Source organism: Anolis carolinensis, chromosome 6, assembly GCF_035594765.1.
Source record: "Anolis carolinensis isolate JA03-04 chromosome 6, rAnoCar3.1.pri, whole genome shotgun sequence".
In the NCBI taxonomy this organism is placed as follows: Eukaryota; Metazoa; Chordata; class Lepidosauria; order Squamata; family Dactyloidae; genus Anolis; species Anolis carolinensis.
Window position 1 is genome coordinate 38,379,427 of NC_085846.1, and position 20,536 is coordinate 38,399,962.

Sequence of the window (20,536 nt, forward strand, 5' to 3'; positions counted from 1 at the left end):
TTTCACTACTCTAGCCTGGTTAGGGCAGTCAATTGTGCCCTTCCATCATGTAGATTATATGAAATTAGTCCACTTCTCTTACCTAGAGGGAAAAGGGGTAAAACTGAATGGCCGGTGAGGAGGTTGTCTGTGACATCTCTGCAGGAACAACTGCTTTGACCATACATTCTAGGCAGGAAGACAATTCAGAACAATTTCTAAGCTGACTTGAATCCGATCTTGGGAGAAAGCTTCAATATAAATTCCATAATAAAATAAATAAAAAGTTCTAAATACCAATCATCTTAATTTTCCCAGATAAACTTTGACGCTATATAGAAATTCATGTGTCTCTGGGTAAACTAAGATGATGGACATCTGGAGCCAAGACAGTGTGCCCATCTGCCCTGAAAAAGAAGATATTCTTTACACAAAAGAAAAATGCAAAGGTCTGTGCAGATAGGATTCCATTTTTGTTTAAATTTCTACTGAGGAACTAATTCCTGAGTAAGATAAGATTCCAAATCAAAATAGGTCTTTGACAGAAATCCTTAGAAACAAAGGGGCTAGAATGCTTCCTGCACTTATGAAATTTGAAGACCTCAACAACACAAGCCACCTGTTTGTTCCACAAAAGCTATTGTCCCGAAAAGTAATGTCATACATCTGGTTTACTCAGGTAAGGAAATCAAGCCACATATTGATACCAACATTCATGGTCTCAATCGCATCTATCTTCAGTTAGGAAATAGCATTGTCCTAGGAGCATAATTTCCCTTTTGGATGTGAAGTCCTAGGTTTAATGAGCAGGAACGCCTATACAGTGCAGAAAGGGAGAAAGAATCAATCTTTGATCAGCATCTGGGACTAAAGAATCCACAGAGTGCAGACCCACCAAACATGTAGTCACTGACTCCCTGAGCCTGGTACTGAAACTGGTGCTGGCCTGGGGGAGGGGCATACTGAAACTTGCAGATTTTTTATTCATTCAGGAAAGCATGTAACTCTATGCTAGAGTATATGTGTTGCATAAGAAAGGTCTCAAATTCAATGCATGGAACAATAATTTGATTTTGTGTCAGTGCTGGGAATGCTACTTATTAAAAAGAACATGGTAGAAGCTCTGATTACCCCAAAGGTACCTCTTACTGCTACTGCAATCTAGAAAGTAACGTGGAAGGTTGCTTATTATTAGAACATTACCATTATTACTACTACCAACCGATTGTAAAATACAGGTTCTATAGATTCCTCCATCTCTGATCATCGTATTTCTGAGTGGATTATCCTGATTTGCTCCTGTTCTCCACAGAAGTATAACATCAGGCCATCGGCGTCGTCTCACTTGTTCAGTCGTTTTCGACTCTTCGTGACCTCATGGACCAGTCCACGCCAGAGCTCTCTGTTGGCCATCACCGCCCCCAGTTCCTTCAAGGACGAGCCAGTCACTTCAAAGATACCATCCATCCATCTCGCCCTTGGTCGGCCTCTCTTCCTTTTTCCTTCCATTTTCCCCAGCATCATGATCTTCTCCAAGCTTTCCTGTCTTCTCATGATGTGGCCAAAATACATCAGGCCATGCCACTACACAAATGCTTTTGAGTAGGAATGCAGAAGCAGTTGCTCACTCAATTCCTCTTCCTTCTCTATCTCCCCACCCCAGCAACTGTTGGCTTAAATATCATATCTAAACCAATCTCCAATTGAAAATTAAACTTCCCTTGTACACTAAACTCACCCTTACAGCTCACACTAACCCAGGCAGTCCAAATACATACCTTGTGCCACTGTTTGGAGAAACCAGTCTGGAAAGGCAGGATACTCCACTGCCACATTCCATGAGTTCAATGGAATTCTCTCTTTCTATGAATAATGGTCTCTTTCATTTAAAGAGAATGGCAGAATTTCTAACTAATCTGATTTCAGCTCATAAAAATAATTTTATTTCTTATCCATCTCTCCTCATGGCTCGAAGCGAGTTACAGCATAACTCATATTTTCAGCTCATGTTTTCAGTACGCTCCTTCTCTCCCTATATCTCCGTCCTTTTTACTGAGTATTTTTGTCTGTACATGCCTTCAAGTCATCTGTTGACCTATGGCAACCCTGTGAGTTTCATAGGGTTTTGTCAGGCGAGGGATACTCAGAGCTGGTTTTCCCAGTTTCTTCCTCTGAAATATAGCCTACAGCATCTAGTATTCATTGCATCTGGTAGCCCCTCTCCTCCTATCCAAGTATCAAATAGGGCCTACAGAAGATATGTACAATGTGTTATGCCATTTAGTCAAATTATTTTTTAAACACCTAATTTTAAATAATTATTGGAAAATTACTATAATTATCTAAAAATAAAAACATTCTTTCGTTAAAACTTAAGCTAACTCAAAATGAAATCTGATTTCAAACACAAATGTTAAACTCTGCATCAATCTTAAAACTATGTTAACTATATCATGAGAAATTTTTGTACACAAAAGAAAATGCTACTCGGAACAATATTTTCCTTCTGAAGTCAAGCACTTTGGAAGTGATACAATAGGTCATGTATTGTATTTATTACCTTGCAAAAATAGGAATGTTTATGACCATCAGCCAAACAGGCAGGATATTTATTTTATAACTCATGGAAAATCCCGCCCCCTGAGCAATAATTGCCACTCTTGTTTCTGGAAACCTTTAGGAAACTAACTCACAACCTTGTAAGACTCTTATTAACTTTGTTTTCAAGCACACAACCTCACTTAATACTTTTGTATTTGTACAGAACTAAAGACAAATACATTTATTTCACAATCAACTCCATATCTCATGACATTTATTGTGCTAAATGACAATCAGCAGTTTTACTTTATACATCTCAGTGAAATAGCCATCTTATTTAGGTGATCCTTAATAAGTTTAACGAACAAAAAGAATGCACTCCAATTCAAAGAAAGTATGTTACAAATAGGAAACTTGATTTTTAAAATAAAAATATAAAGTTCTACAGATATCAGTCAAAGTTTTAATTAGCCCAAAGAAGTGGCCAGTCTTTCTATCACTAAATTAAAACAGATTAGTAATATAATTGACCCTCCAAAGGTTTGATAGAGAACCTCCAGGAATGTGGAAACTCTTCGAATAGCTACTGGATTCTCTTGAAGGGGAAAAGGAGGAAAAATGGAACACCACTGCCACCATCAAGGTCCACACTAGGCTTGTTTTCCCACAGTGAGGCACACATGGAAAATAAGTTTGGGAAGGTGTGGAGAAGTAGTCCAAGAAGGGAATGAGGACAATGGGCATGAAGGAAGCCTTCTCCTCTGCCTGTCCCCACTACTTGCCTCTCTACCCAACTTGGCTCTCTCCCCAACAACCTTGGCATGTGTGGAGGCATCACATGCAGTAGGAAAGTTTTTGTCCCTCAGAAGGGAGAAGCAAAGTCTGATTCCAAAGCAGACTGCTGTGGGTTTTGGCAGGTGTTGGCTAAGGCAATCACTGCTGTTCGGTCTTCCCTAAGCCTGATGCAGTGACCCACAGTGAAGAATTTATGTGGGTTGAGTGTTTGTGTGTGAAGGCGGGGGGGGGGGGGGGGATTTAGAGTAATTGGAACCAGGAGGAAAAACTACATTTCCATGCCAGCCACTGACCTCTACTATTGGAAGGAACAGAGGTAGGTGCCTTTCTGTTCTCTGCTCTTCCAAAAGCAAAAGTATTGCTCTTGACCTATAAAGCCATATCCACGTCAGTCTCGGGAATCTGAAGGACCATATTCTCCCTTACTAAACAGTTCATGCTTTGAAATCTGCTGGAGATGTTTTTCTCCCTTTCCTACCACTCTGACAGGGACATTTGATGGGAACGTGAGAAAAGGCTTTCTTAGTAGCTGCCCTCAGACCTTGGTACTGTCTTCCCATAGAAGTCAAACTAACACCTCCCTGGTTTCATTTTGCATAGAAGTAAAGGTTTTTCAATTTCAACAGGCATTTGATAAGTATACAAGTCTCATATCACCCAAACAATGTGCTGGATCCTGCTAATTATTGTGCTTGTGTATGCATGAGTGTTTCTAATGATACATGTATTGATCGGATTTTAATTTTTTATTGTTTAATCTTGTTTTAATTTTTATATCATGTTTTTAATTTGTTGCATGCTGCCTTAAGTCCTGAACTGGGAAAGGGGCAGGATATAATTTATTTATTTTATTTATTTATGACATTTCTACCCCATCTTTCTCAACCTCAGAGGGGACTCAAGGCGGCTTTACACATAGGCAATTATTTGATGCCTTAAAACAGGGGTCCCCAAACTAAGGCCCGGGGGCCGGATGCGGCCCTCCAAGGTCATTTACCTGGCCCCTGCCCTCAGTTTTATAACATAATTTATAACATAATAATATATAATAATTATAACATATTGTATATACATATAATATTAATAATATTATGTTGTAATACAGGAGCAACCGGAGTTGCTTTTGGAGTGAGAGAATTGGCCGTCTGTTTTGATGGCTTCTCTCATGTCCCCACATGGAGCTGGAGCTAATAGAGGGAGCTCATCCGCACTCTCCCCGGGTGGGATTCGAACCTGGCAGCTTTCAGGTCAGCAACCCAACCTTCAAGTCACGAGGCTTTTATCCCCTAGACCACCAGAGGCTCCTATATAATACTAATAATACAATATAATAATATTAATTATATATTTTACATGTAATATTACTAATAATCTTACAATATATTGATACAGTACAATATAGTACCAGTATTGTACTGTGCTAATATAATATTGTATGTAAATTTAATTTGTAAGCCATTCTGAGTCCCCTTCGGGGTGAGAAGGGCGGCATATAAATGTAGCAAATAAATAAATAAATAATATTTTATATCATTTTAAATAATATAATATATTGTATATACATATAATATTGATAATAATATTATAATGTTATACAATATAATACTAATAATACGATATAATAATATTAATTATAGGTTATATATTACATATAATATTACAGTATAGTGGTATAGTTCGATATAGTAATATATACTGCTAATATTGTGCTATGCTAATAATATAATATATTGTATGTACATACAGCTGCTCTGAGTTTCCTTCGGGGTGAGAAGGGCAGGATATAAATGTAATAAATAAATGCAGTAAATGAATAAATAAATAATTTTAGACTTAGGCTCGCCCAAAGTCTGAAATGACTTGAAGGCACAACAATCCTAATTAACTTGACTATCTCACTGGCCAGAAGCAGGCCCACACTTCCCATTGAAATCCTGATAGGTTTATGTTGGCTACAATTGTTTTCATTTTTAAATATTGTATTGCTCTTTCATTGTTGTTGTTGTTGTTTTGCACTACAAATAAGACATGTGCCATGTGGACAGGAATTTGTTTGGGGTTTTTTTCAAATGAGAATTCGGCCCCTCCACAGTCTGAAGGATTGTGGACCGGCCCTCTGCTTTAAAAGTTTGGGGACCCCTGCCTTAAAACAATGTACAAGTAAAAAAAAATTAAAATAGAATTAAAAATATGTTAAAACAATTAAAAACATTTAGCTTCACAATTAATCACATAATCCACAAATGTAATCCGGGCCGTTCCAATAGTCAATGCACATCATTCCATATCTTACTAATATAACAACAACAGTCTTAAATGATGTGGTACTATGAATATTCAGCTATCATCTTCTGAATGATTTATCTGTTTTGATGTAGGTGCTGTTCTGCATTCTGCTCGCAGGAGAGACAGCAGTTTTGAGGAACATAGACTTCTTGAAAGAGACACTATGTCAATTATTTGAAACAGGATGAAGTTTTGCCTTTTTGAAATATTTGCTCCCATAAATCTAAGAGTTGCAGAACAATTTTAAATATGCCTTCTTGGCTCTGATGCTTTGTGAGGTTTACTCTGAGGTTTGCTGTGATCTATTTTATTTTTTTAATGGATGGTTACACTTTAGACTATTTGTAGATCTCTAGAACAGAATTCTGGAATATAAATATGATAATTTAAACATTTCATTCAGTAAGCAAACTGAGAAAGATAGGATCTGTAACCACAGTATTGTGAAGAATTCATTTAGGGCAGGCATGGACAAACTTCAACCCTTTAGTGTTTTGGACTTCAACTCTCATAATTCCTTACAGCCAGTACTGTTAAGAATTATAGTAGTTGAAGTCCACCTGGAGTTTGCCCATGCCTGATCTAGGGTCACAATACCTATAACGTGGTAATTGTTATCTGCTATAACAGTTTTGAGATTCACTGTTTTAACTTAGAGGAATATTACTAAATTGACAAGACATAAACAATTCCCCTCTATTGACAAACAGAGGAGAAACAAACTCTTTCCAACATACTGAATGCCTTTGAAATGGTTCAGGACCAATCACTGCAAGATGTTCAGCATCAAACTGCAATGTGTGTTTTAAAGGGATACTTGCCCTGATTTTATCTATAGCCCATGGAAAAGCACTAAAACAATGAATATGCAGTTCTAGGTAGAGAGGGAATGACTACCCCACATTTCATATCTAACTAGTACAACATTCTGAGCTTCAAAGGCTTCGGTTGCTTGAACTTCTAGTCAAAATGAGACGTAAAGATGTCTCCTGGACATCTCAGTGGCTTTCAATACCATCTGGGGTGGCTCTCTGGAATGGGGGTTGGGGGCACTGCCTTGCAATGGCTCCACTCTTTCCTGGAGGACCGCACCCAGTTGGTAAAGCTGGGGGATACCTGCTCAGACCCCTGGCCTTTGATATGTGGGGTCCCGCAAGGTTCTGTTCTTTCCCCCATGCTTTTTGACATCTACATGAAATCGCTGGGTGAGGTCATCCGGAGTTGCCATCTCTACACAGATGACACTCAACTCTACTACTCCTTTCCACCTACTTCCAAGGAAGCTCTTCAGGTCCTGGACCAGTGTCTGGCCACTGTGATGGACTGCATGAGGGCCAGCAAGCTGAAGCTCAATCCTGATAAGACAGAGGTCCTCCAGGTCAGTCGTTCGACCTATCGGGGTATAGGGTGGCAACCTGTGCTCGACAGGGTCGCACTCCCCCAAAGACACAGGTCCGCAGTTTGGGGGTCCTCCTGGACTCATCACTGTTGCTTGATGCTCAGGTGTCAGCGATGGCCAGGAGGGCCTCTGCACAAGTAAAGCTGGTACGCCAACTGCGACCATACCCTGAGAAGTCTGACTTGACCATGGTGGTTCACACTCTAGTTACCTCAAGGGTGAACTACTATAATTCACTCTACATGGGGCTGCCCTTGAAGACAGCCCAGAAGCTGAAGTTGGTACAAAGGTCAGTGGCTAGGTTACTAACCAGAGCTGCTTACAGGGAGCGGTCAACCCCGCTGTTTAAGCATCTCCACTGGCTGCCGATAACATTCCGATTGAAGGTGCAGGTTATTACCTGTAAAGCCCTAAACAGTTCGGGACCTACCTATCTTCGTGACCGTGTCTTCCCCTATGAACCTACACAATATCTAATATCTTCTGGGGAGGCCCTCCTCTCGCTTCCATCTTCCTCACAGTTATGACTGGTGGGGACGAGGGAGAGGGCCTTCTCGGCTGTGGCCCCCGGCTCTGGAACTCCCTCCCCAGGGAGATTAGGTTAGCTCCTTCCCTATCCACCTTCAGAAAAGAATTAAAGACCTGGATGTTCTGTCTGGCTTTTGGCATGACAATCATTAGTTAACCAACCCCAGATGGTATTAATAACATATCCTGAACTTTATTTGGTCCTTATCTTTTTCCACACTTTAGCCATCATCCTATTTTGTACTGCTGCCTTAGTATCCCCACCCATGAAGATGATACAAATTGTGCCTGGTTCCCAGTTGATATTATTAACCATTGCTATAATATCCCCGTTTTATACTGTATTGCTGTTTTTAATCCATTTTTATACTGTGAATTGTATATTATGTATTTTTTGTTTATTCTATTCTAAGTGTGTTGTTGGGCTCCGCCCATGTAAGCCGCCCGAGTCCCTGCGGGGAGATGGTGGTGGGATATAAAAATAAACTTATTATTATTATTATTATTATTATTATTATTATTATTAACATATAAGAGGATTACAGAAAAATGATTTAATCACACTATTGTTAGAATTTGTTATGGTATGAATAATTACAATAAAATATTCTAATACTTCATTATCTAACAGCATTGCATCAAAAAGTGACAAAAGCTTTACTTCTGGCAGGAGTACAATCTTCATTCCTAGATCTAAGAGGGAAAACATGTGCAATTTATAATTTAATGTTGCAGGTGGAGACAGGTCTCCCTTCAGATATTACTACACATTCTGCCTAGATAGCCTTATCAAAGGCAAGGGACAGAATAAGGCTTGACACTGCAGCTATTTGTTCATAAAACCTGCAAGCACAGAGCAAACTAAACAATTCAAGAGCACCTTTCTGGGATGCAGCCCGCAATGCGCAGTCTGAACATAAAACTAAATTTATTTTTATTTTTATAGTCAAGGATGTTTCATAGATGGTTCTCTTTCCCCAAAAGCTATAGGCAAAGGGCCAATTAAGCATTACTGAACCAGCTAAAGACAGAGAGAATCTAAATGTCAGGGCTATATTCTGCTGCTGAAGATTTAACTCAGTTAATAGCTGTCCTATTACAGGTAAAGCAGACTTGGTGGCTGAGATAGTGGCATCTTCGCTTTCTGATTATTCAATATACAGGCAGTCCCCAAGTTATGATCAAGATAGGTTCTGTAAGTTTGTTCTTAAGTTGAATTTGTATGTAAGTTGGAACAGATACATTTTTAATAACTCCAGCTAAAAACATATATACAGTGGAACCTCGGCTTAATAGCATCCCAACTTAAGAGTGTTTTGAGTTAAACCATCGCTCAACCCTGGTTTTGCTTTGACATACGAGCAGCATTTTAAGTTAAGAAATAGCGCCAGAGGGAGCACTAGCACAAGTGGGAGTGCTAGCATGAGAGCACAGAACTTTAGGGCTTCAAGGGAACAGACTCGGGCCTCTTGTCAGCTTTGGGAGATTGCTGTCCACTTTGCTCTTGTCCACTTTGAGGAACTTTGGCTTAGTTGATTTTGTGTGGGTTTTATTCCTGGTATGTTTGGCTTCATGAAGAGGGAGAGACAGCAAGACAGGGAGAGAGACGGAAATGAGTAGTTTGAAGAAAATGATATTTCTGTTTCTTCACTTTGTGTTTTATGCTTCCTTGCCACAAATTTGTGCTTCCACCAATGTGCCACAACTTTGGGCTTCTACCATTTTAAAGTTGATATTTCATTTTTTATTGTTCCATGTGAATGTGCAGGCTGTGCCTTGCTGCTACACTGGCCAACACACATTTTGTTGCCTCAAATGTGCTTCCTTGCCACAACCTTGTGCTTCTACCTTTTTAAAATGGATCTTTCTTTTTTATTGTTCCATGTGAATGTGCATTTATACATTATTTGTTATTTATAACATACATTTTTTATTTAAAAATACGTAACAAAAATGGGGGGGGGGGGTTGGGGGGCCAGAATGGATTAATAGCATTTCAATGGGATAAAAGCGATTTGAATTAAAAGCTCAGTCATAGAACTAATTAAACTCTTAACTCAAGGTATCATTGTATATTAGTTTTTGATGGCATAACCCTAACCCTAACTGGTTAATATCCTTGTGGTGTTTGTTTTGCTGTCTGTGCCCCTGTTCAGAAGATTTCACCTCACTTTGTCCCTGCGATAGTTGGATTCTGAAAAAAAAAGGCTTGCTGTAGAAATAACGATTGGTGACAAAGTGGAGACACCTTTTCCACAAGATAGCTTTCAGGAATGAATTTCCTTTCCAAGGTGTAGATTTCTTTCACTTCCTGTTGTCTCAGCCCCACTCTTAACTATGAGTCGTTTTTAAGTCGGTTGTTTATAACATGGGGATTGCCTGTACCTTGCTTCATGCACAAAATTAATAAAGATATTGTGCATAAATTTACATTTAGACCATGTGTACAGTGTATATGAAACATACATGAATTTTATGTTTAGACTTGTGTCTCATCCCCAAGATAGCTCATTATTTTTATGTTTATTTTTATGCACAAAATACACCACCAGAAACTGACATAGACCATTTAACAATTATGGATATCCAATCCTTGTTCCTTATCAGATAACCTTTTGTTCCGCCACCACAGTGGGTGGGTGAGTTTCTATCTGCACTGTATCCAGAACCAATCCAACATTGAGCATGCTGGATCAGCCCCAGTTTATAGGTCAATGTAGATTGTCTCTAGGTCAGCAGTATAAATCCAATGACTACTTCCAACTAGAGGAACCCCACAGAAATAATTCAATAGTAAATCAAGAGTTTAAGAAAATCTCACTGATTCAGTAACTATGCATTTGTTGGGGTTAGTAGTTGAATTTGGGCTGTAAGTAAAAAGCAGATAACCAAACATTCATGTGTCTGCTCACTTTCAGGGAACAAGTCTCTCTTCCCTGATAATCCATCATAGAGACTTCATCCAGAAATTACTGGATGCCACTCATGGGCAGAGCAATCCAACCATGACGTCATGGTTGGAAGGGGCATTAATTCTGAATTTGCATTCACAAAATACATGAGTAACAAGTAATTAACAAGAATTTGAGATAGGTGATAGTACTGATAACAATCCTATCTGTACAGGGTATTCAAAAATCCCAAACAAATTGCTTACTTGGTGAATAAACACTCTTTGTTTTTAAGTATCCTCACTCTGCACTACTCAATTCATTCCTATGTTTACGCAGTTTTTCACAAAATTATTTTCCTGCTGCATGCACAGACATTATTACAGGTCTCCCTTGGATTATTGTGGGACCTTCATCCAAGCTTTTCACTTAAAATACACTGAAATTTAAGTGATTGTTTTATTTTAAACTCTAATGTAAGCACTAAAACAGCAATGGGAAGGAAGCAGGGCACAAAGGGAGAGACTACTATACTATAGTTATTAAATTATGACTAACCGATAAAACCAGATTGCAGAGCATTCTTATCTACTTGGGACTGGGTGACATGAGTTTATTATGGTGGTGGCTTTGTTAAATTCATAGGTTCCCAGTCCACTTCCAGTCCAAAATCAAAGTACAGTGAGCTCTCAGTATCTGCTGGGATTTGCCTACAGGACCCCCCCCCCCCCCCAACAACAGATACCAAAATCACTGGATGCCCAAGCCTCATTATATAAAAGGTATAGTAAATTGTGTCAAGCCATGGGTGGTGGAATCTATGGGAGTGGGTTTTGTGTATACAGAGGGCTGCTAGGACTGAGTTCAGTCTCTAATGTGCTTTGTTAATTGAAACCATGACATCTGAAAGACATCTGCATTTTCATGTCCTATATTAATCGTTTAGTTGTCTACTGAGGCCCTTTTCTGGACATGGCAAAAGATATTGTGGAAATAGTTTTCTCCATGCTGGAATCCCAACAAAAGAATGTTCACCATGTGGTGTCTGTTTATGTCATACCAGCACCATATATATTTTTTTTACTTCCCCACTCTAATCACTTTCTTTGCTTTGTTTTATTGATCTATCATATTGTATGTATTGGGGGGGGGGGGGTCTTACTGAAGGCACGCAGAGCGCTGCAGTTACAGGACATCACAGACTGATCAACATACAAAAAAGTATAATAGTCTTTGCAGATAGTCAAAAATGTGAAGACATATGAAACAAGAAATTTTTTTATTGAAGAGAATAACTGCTTCCAGAAAGTGCACTAGATTTTGCTTGGAGAGTTCATGAACATTGTCAAGCAGTAAGGAATTACATACCTTTCATATCCCACTCACAAATCCTTGTCACAATAGTCACAATGGGATCTTTCTATCGATAAAGCTAAACGAACAAACAGTCCAGCTTGGTTTTCTTTTTTTTTCAGATACCATTTCAAGGAAATGCAGCAAACCAGTTAGAAAGCAGACACAAGTAACCTGAGGTTAAGAGAGCCAAACTAGAATTACTGATACAGCATCAAGGAAAGTCAGTCACAATAATGATTTCTTTTATTTAGAGACTTCAAGAGAATCCACAATTACATTATCACTCCATAGAAGTGGCAAAATAAGGTACTTAAGAGACTAGTGTGTGAACACACTCCACCCCAGATACTTATATTTCAAAAACACTCTTGCTTAGGTGTACTATTTCCATACAAATACTACATATACAGGGGAAAGCACTAAAAACAAATAACACTGGAGTCAAAAATCTGAACTGTATTAATATTATGACACCTGACAAGTCGCTATCCATCTGTTTTAAGGCAGAGTGGAAAAGTGGCTCTTCAGGCTGCACAGCAAATGATGGAGCCAATGATGGAGACTGTGCTGCAACGTTATTTGGAAGGTCTCACTTTTCCCAGCCCTGGTACAAATTATTCAAGGGGTACTCCCCATGTGGAAGTTCCACTCAAATTTCTTCTTAAACTTGAACAATGCTTTTGATTACCTTCAGCAAGGATTAGCCTTACAGCCTCTCAATGTATATCCTACAAATTATCTATTTACTAAAACACTGTATTTAAAAACATACCCGTTGTGACAACGTAATTTTGCATCTTCTTGTATGCCTTAAAAGTCTCTTCTGATTTATGGCAACCTATCATAGGGTTTTCTTGGCATAATTTGTTCAGAGATTTGCCCCTGCCTTCCTTTTGAGGCTGAGAGTGATTTGCTCAAGGTCTCCCAGTGGGTTCCCATGACCAAGTGGGGATTGAAACCTTGGTCCCCTAGTGTTAGTCCAGCACTCAAACCACTACACTTTGACTCTTCTAATTACATCTCCAGAAAACAAAGAGTGGTGAGAGTAAAGGGCAGAGATAAAAGCAATAAAATGGCAGCTTATCCAAACCTCAGTTTATTATTTTCACATCCAAAACCAATCCAGAAACAGAATCCTACTACTGCAGACAAACCTTCAACATGACTACATTTGTATTGGAAAATCTTTGCCTGCAAACATTTTTATTTAAAATTATCTAAGCTAAACTGCATTTTCCATGTACTGTCCCAATTACCTAGAAGATCCCTAAATCCCCCTTAATCGGGTTGCAGAAAAGACTGCTATTTTCACACAGCTTTAAAAAAGGAGCGACAACCTGACAATTAGAACACACACATACCAACCGAGTGTCAGTGAATATTCATCCCTTGACCCAAATTTCTGTTATCCAGATATGTAGCAGTAATGCAGTACTTTTTAGGAGACTCCAGAAACAGTCAATGCTTTAATCCAGTGATCAGACTCTTTACTCATAATCAGTGTGTTAAACAGAGATAATATGCCACAACATACTAACAAAAGCTGATTTCTGAAAGAAGCTGGAATTTGAAAGAAAGTAATTGAATATCTTTGCATGTGGTTACTTTGAAAGGAATTAATTACGGTATGTTTACGCTTGCTACAAGCAAAAGCCAATCAAGAGATAATTCACATGCCTCTTCTCAAGACTCAAATATATTACACAACATGCAATTCCGATTATGACTATTCCAGCAGATGAGGCCATCATCCTCACCCTTCAAGGAGGGTAACTATCGAAAACCAACTATCAGATCCCCCATTACTGCATGCCAAGTGCAGCATCCTTGGTGTTTAAAAACCTGATAAAATTTAAGTCGCACCTTTAGCTTTTCAAATCCTCCTTTTGCAAAAATCAATTCAGGACAAAAAGGAGAGCAAAATAAGTGACAAGAATGATTCACAAGCTCTTGCGGAGATGGATGCCTTGCCTAATATGGATGGGCAGAGCTGACAATTATACCTCAAAGATCACTTCTTCAATTACTCTTCTTTTCCAGAAAATGTTAAAGAAGACATCACTAAAAAGGAGATGTATACAGAGACAACTCTTCATGTAGACACTTTGAATGAATGATGGAAAACTGTTCCATCCTGGCTGTATTGTGACTAAAGTTCCACAGTTGTCACTGTTCATTTTGTGTCAAAGTGGTGGGGGGAGGGAAGGAAATTGTATTTCTTGGGACACTGCCACCTGCTTTGTAAAAGAAAGAAGTTGCCTCTCTCTCATTCCCCTACTCATTAATGTGGTCAAAGCCTGTAACTGTTCCCACTTATTTTTCTGTGCCTTGTATCACTTTATTTCACATCAGGGAAAGAAACCTGGACCCCTTCTACACAACTGAATAAAATCCCACATTTTCTGCTTTGAACTGGAATATATTGCAGTGTGGACTCGGATAACCCAGTTCAAAGCAGATATTGTGGGATTTTCTTCCTTGATATTCTGGGTTTTATGGCTGTGTAGAAGAGCCCCTAGGCTCCTTCTTCACTGCCATATAAAATCCAGATGGCCTGTTTGACTGGATTATATGGCAGTGTAGAAGGGGCCCTAGTTGGCCCAGACCAAAACTATGGCCCCACCTACACTGCCATATAAAATCCAGATTATTTGCTTTGTACTGGATTACATTAGTCTAAACTGCCATATAATCCAGTTCAAAGCAGCTAATCTGGATTTTATATGGCAGTGCAATGGGGCCTTAGGCTCCTTCCACACAGCTATATAAAATCCACAATGAACTGTATTATATGGCAGTGTGCACTCAGATAATCCAGTTCAAAGCAGATATTGTGGATTATCTGCCTTGATATTCTGGGTTATATGGATGTATGGAAGGGCCCTTACATTATTCAAAGTTTAAAGAACTGAATGATGGCAGTAATTTTGTTACTTCTTCCTTCTCTCCTTATCCAAGCTCAATACAGCTGATTTTTATTATGGTCATCTACACTGACCATTTAACACTGTGCAAAGCTAACTTCAAACCATAGTGGACAGACATCAAACTCCCTCTAAAGCACTAAAAAGAAAGCTCTTAATGCGCATTAGTGTTCTGTGGTTTGATCTCCAACAGATTCCAGGATTTCCAATATAATAATCTGCACAAAACCCCCTTTCTTCCATACGGGTTTGAAACTGCTTAAATGGTCAACAGAGACGGGAATTTCTGAGTGAACCCCCCCCCCCCATTCTCATGTTCCAAATGCAACGAGGGGGGTCTCTAGGCGACTACAAACAAGATGCACAAAAGTATGTTCACCTTTATATAAGCAAAATGGGGGGGGGGGGAGCTATGCTGCATCTGCGAGAGGAAAATTACACAACAATGAGCCCCTTAGTGGCAAGGGCTTGGAAATGCTCATCACCCAAAAGGATTCCTTCTTTTATCTTTATGGATGGAGGGTGGCAGGAAGGAGCGGCAGAAGAAGGAAACCCACTGCAGAAAGAAGCAGTCATTTCAAAATAACCTCTGATCCATCAGATGTCTGGGGGGGGGGGGAATCAAACAATGCGAAGGCCATTTCTGTTCTTTCAAAAACAACTGAAGCCCTTTCTGTGCACACAGGCATATGGAGGAAGATACTTGAAATATTTTGCACAAATAGACAAGAAGAAATGGAATATGGATTTTGTTTTTTTTATACGGCATTGAATGTTTCCCTCTCTATATGTTGTAAGCTGTCCTGAGTCCCCACTGGGGAGGAAAGGGTGGGATAGAAATAAAGTCTCATTCATTCATTCATTCACTTTCCTACCCTGTTTCTCCCGCACAATGGCCTCTTCCACACAGCTGTATACAATCAACATTGAACTGGATTATATGGCAGTGTGGACTTAGATAGCCCAGGTTAAAGCAGATATTGTGGATGATCTGCCTTGATATTCTGGTTATGTGGCCTAGTATTGTGAGAGAAATGTGGAAGTTAAGAGGAATTATGGTATAAGACAAAGGGGCAGAAGCATAAGAGACAGTGCCGAACAAACCAGACTACGGCTTCTTCCACACAGTTGTATAAAATCCCACATTATCTGCTTTGAACTAGGTTATATGGCAGTCTGGACTCAGATACCCAGGGGTCTTTCACACAACCATATAACCCAGAACATCAAGGCAGAAAAACCCACAATATCTGCTTTGAACTGGTTTATCTGAATCTACACTATCATATATTCCAGTTCAAAGTAGATATTGTGGATTATCTGCCTTGATATTCTGGGTTATATGGCTGTGTGGAAGGGCCCTATGCCCCTTCCATAAAGCAGTATAAAATCCACATTGAACTGGATTATATGGCCATGTGGAGTTAGATTACCCAGTTCACAGCAGATATTGTGGATGATATGACTTGATATTCTGGGTCATATGGCTGTGTAGAATGTCCCCTAATGTCTCTAAGCCCCTTCCACACAGCTGAATAATATCCCACATTATCTGCTTTGAACTGGGATATATGGCAGTGTGGACTCAGATATTCCAGTTCAAAGCATATATTGTGGGATTTTATGACTTGATATTCTGGGTTATATCGCTGTGTGGAAGGGCCCTTGAGATAACCCAGTTCAAAGCAGATGTTGGGGGGCCCTTCAACACAGTCATATAACCCAGAATATTAAGTCATAAAATCCCACAATATCTGCTTTGAACTGGGTTATCTGAGTCCACACGGCCATATATTCCAGTTCAAAGCAGATCCTGTGGGATTTTATGACGATATTGTGGGATTTGATTCAGCTGTGTGGGAGGGACTCTGAATGGTCTGCCTTGATATTACGAGTGATATGGTTGTGTGGAAGGGCCCTTAATGTCTCTTAGACCCCTTCCACACAGCTGAATAAAATCCCACATTATCTGCTTTGAACTGGAATATGTGGCAGTGTGGACACAGATAACCCAGTTCAAAGCAGATATTGTGCAATTTTCTGCCTTGATATTCTGGGATATAGGGCTGCGTGGAAGGGCCCTTAAGCCCCTTCCACACAGCTGTATAAAATCCAAATTGAACTGTAGGGCAGTGTGCACTCAGATAATCCAGTTTAAAGCAGATATTGTGTATTATCCACCTTGATATTCTGGGGGCCCTTCCATACAGCCCTATATCCCAGATATAGGATATCTGGGGTTTTCTGCCTTGATATTCTGGGATACATATAGGGCTGTTATATGGCTTTGAACTGGATTATCTGAGGGCCCTTCCACACAGCCATATAACCCAGAATATCGAGGCAGGAAATCGCACAATATCTGCTTTGAATTAGGTTATCTGAATCCATACTGCCATATATTCAAGTTCAAAGCAGATAGTGTGGGATTTTATTCAGCTGTGTGGAAGGGACCCGAGTCCACACTGCCAGATAATCCAGTTCAGTTTGGATTGTATACATCTGTGTGGAAAGGGCCTCAATGGAGAAAAACAGTCCTGTGGCGAACAATAAAAAGGCAAAGAAACAGAAGACACCGCAGAAGACGCTTTGTCGATGCTGTAGGTTAGAGACTCTCTGCTTGGGTTCTCTGAGGCCTTTTCATGGAGGTCAATACAAAGGCCTCAGAAAACCCAAGCTGATGATAAAATGGGGGGGGGGGCGGAAGGAGAACGCTGAAATGAGCCCCCCCCCCAAACCCACAAGGAAGACGGAAAAGAAACAAAGCGGCCACTGCATTGAAAACAAACGCTGCTTCCCTTTCCTTTCCTTTCGTTCTTTTTCCCCCGCAGCAGGAGCGAGCATCGGTTACCTGAAAGTCCCTGTCCTCGTTGAAGCGGGAGAACCTGTCCGCCATTTTGCTTCAGCTCGGCTCTGCTTCAGTCAGGAGACTGCGACGAAGGCGGCCCCGCTCCGTGCGTGAGGAGCGTGCGCGCCCCCGCCGCGGCTCATCCGGGCACTCGGCTTCCGGGTGCGCGCGCCTGACGCTTTGTTTTGGTCTGGAGCCGGAAGGGACCCTTTTCTCGCGCCTAAGACCCAGGGAGGAAAGAAGGACATCACCATCAAATGCACACAGAGGGAAATAGTAAGGAAATTGGAAAACACAATAGCAAAAAATAAATACATAAATAAAACGACAAAATAAAATAGCATATATAACAAAAAGAATGAAAAAAGCACCATAATAAAGAAATAAAAGAAAAATATATAACAGGAAATCAAAAGAAAACAGGGAAACAAATAAAGCACAGTACAATAAAACATCAAGCAAATATAACAAAAAAAATTTAAAGTGACAAAATTAAATAAAAGTATAAAGAACAAAAATAAAAATAACCAAATAAAAAAGTAATAAATCAAAATACATAACAGGAAATAAAAGAAAATAGCAAAAATGTGGCAAAATAAAATAACAGCAAAAATAACAAAATATAAAAAAATAGCAAAACACAAATGCCATACATTAAACCATGTAACAAGAAATTAAAATAGCAAAAAATTAAATTTATTTGTCGCGTCAGAAGCGAATTGAGGATACAGTTATAATGTATTTAAGAATGCAAACAAAGTTAAAAACTTGGCATTATGCTAAATTTCCTTTGACCAGAAACCTGGCCTCTTGGAGTGCCTCAGGTGCCGCTGTGAGAAGGTCCTCCATTGTGCATGTGGCAGGGCTCAGGTTGCATTGTAATAGGTGGTCTGTGGTTTGCTCTTATCCACACTTGCATGATGAAGACTCCACTTTGTGGCGCCATTTCCTAAGATTGTCTCTCCATCTCCTGGTACCAGAGCACAGTCTGTTCAGCACCTTCCAAGTCGCCCAGTCTGTGTGTCCAGGAGGGAGTTTCTCATCTGGTATCAGCCACGGACTGAGGTTCTGGGTTTTAGCCTGCCAGTTTTGGACTCTTGCTTGCTGATGTGTTCCTGTGAGTATCTCTGTGCATCTTAGGAAGCTGTTTCTTGATTTAAGGCTTGCTAGCCAATATCCGAATAGAGGATGGGCCAGAGATGTCAGTGCCTTGGTCCTTTCATTACTGTTTGCTACTTCCCGACAGATGTCAGGTGGTTCAGTATTGGCTAAACAATATAATTTCTCCAACAGTGTTAGGCATAGACATCCTGTGATAATGCGACATGTCTCATTAAGATAATGCGACATGTCTTATTAAGAGAACAAGGACAGATATCTTCACTGTGATATCATTGCGATCCCTAGATTATGCCAGTCAGCTTTTGTATGATATTATTTCTAGCATCCACTTTTTTCTTGAAAGTCAGGCAGTGATTCTTGTAAGTCAGAGCATGGTCCAGAGTGACTCTCAGGTATTTTGGTGTGCTGCAATGCTCCAGTGGGATTCCTTCCCAGGTAATCCTCAGAGCTTGAGATGCTTATCTGTTCTTAAGATGAACAGCACACATTTCATTTTAGATGGATTAGGAATCAGCTGGTATTCCTTGTAAAAGGCACTAAGAGCACCTAAAGCTTTGGAGACCTTCTGTTCAACCATTTCAAAGCTCCCTGTTTGAGCGGTGATTGCACAATCGTCAGCATAGATGAAACTCTCGGTCCCTTCTGGCAGTGACTCACTTGATTTAGTTGATTTAGAGTTTAGTTACAAACTCTAATGATTACAATGAGTCTGCTCCAAAAATGACAGCACTTCTAGAATTTGCTTCTGTTAAGACTTCCTCCTACTCCAATCCCTTCTCCTGTCCCTTCTGGCAGTGGCTGATCATTTGTGTAAATGTTCAACACTGATGGAGCAAGCAGGCTCCCCTGAGGCAGGCCGTTTTTCTGTTTTCGCCATCTGCTTCTCTGACCCTGGAACTCAAGAAAAAAGCTCCTGTTTTGTAACAGATTTCCTATAAAGCGGGTGAGGTGGTAGTCCTTTAACAAAAAACAAAGAAAAATAAAAGAACAATAAAAAGCAAAAAAATAGCCAAACAATAAGGTAATAAAATAAAAAATATAACAAGAAACAAAAGAAAATAGTAAAAAAGAAACACAGTACAATAAAATAAATTAACTGCGAAAATAACTAAACATTTAAGAAAATAGCCACAAAAAGAAATAAAAGAACAAAAAATGAAATAAAAAATAGCAAAATATGAAATGAAAGAAAATAACAAAAAATAAAGTAGCAACATAAAAGAACAGAAAAAGAAGAAAGAAAAAATAATAGCAAAATAATAAAGTTATAAATGGAAACATATAACAAGAAATAAATATAACAGCAAAAAACAAAGAGTAAAACAAAATAAAAATGAAATAAAAGAAAATAAAAAATGAAATAAATGAAAATAAAAAATAAAGTAACGACGATGGAGGCCCAGGTCTCCGCCGCTAGCAAAACTGCCTTTTTTCATCTTTGGCAGGCTAGACGGCTAGCCCCCTATCTGTCTAGGGACAACCTGGCTACGGTGATCCAGGCTACAGTCATCTCGAGACTGGATTACTGTAACGCCCTTTACATTGGCCTTCCTGTGTCGGTGATCCGGAAGCTCAAATTGGTGCAAAATACAGCTGCCCGGCTCCTTGCGGGAGTCCCAATAAGATGCCACATAACACCAATCTTACGGCAGCTGCACTGGTTACCAATTGAGCACTGGATCACTTTCAAAGTGATGGTGCTTACCTTCAAGGCCTTACATGGTCTAGGGCCGATGTATCTGAGGGACCGCCTCACTCCCTACAAACCCCAGAGATCCCTCCGTTCTGAGGACCAAGACCTGTTGGAAGTCCCCAGTTTTAAGACCTTGCGTCTAACAGCAACTAGACGCAGAGCCTTTTCAGTAGT

General features: G+C 39.7%; 1 protein-coding gene across 1 annotated transcript in view; it reads right to left on the minus strand.

The window, feature by feature from the left end:
• gpatch8 (G-patch domain containing 8) overlaps positions 1-17,690 on the minus strand; it is an 87,277-nt gene extending 69,587 nt beyond the window's left edge. The window contains exon 1 of the mRNA XM_003222606.4: positions 17,551-17,690. Coding sequence (XP_003222654.2) covers positions 17,551-17,595 — 45 coding nt within the window. The 5' untranslated portion in view covers positions 17,596-17,690. The remainder of the gene's footprint in view (positions 1-17,550) is intronic.
• Positions 17,691-20,536: the final 2,846 nt, after the last annotated feature.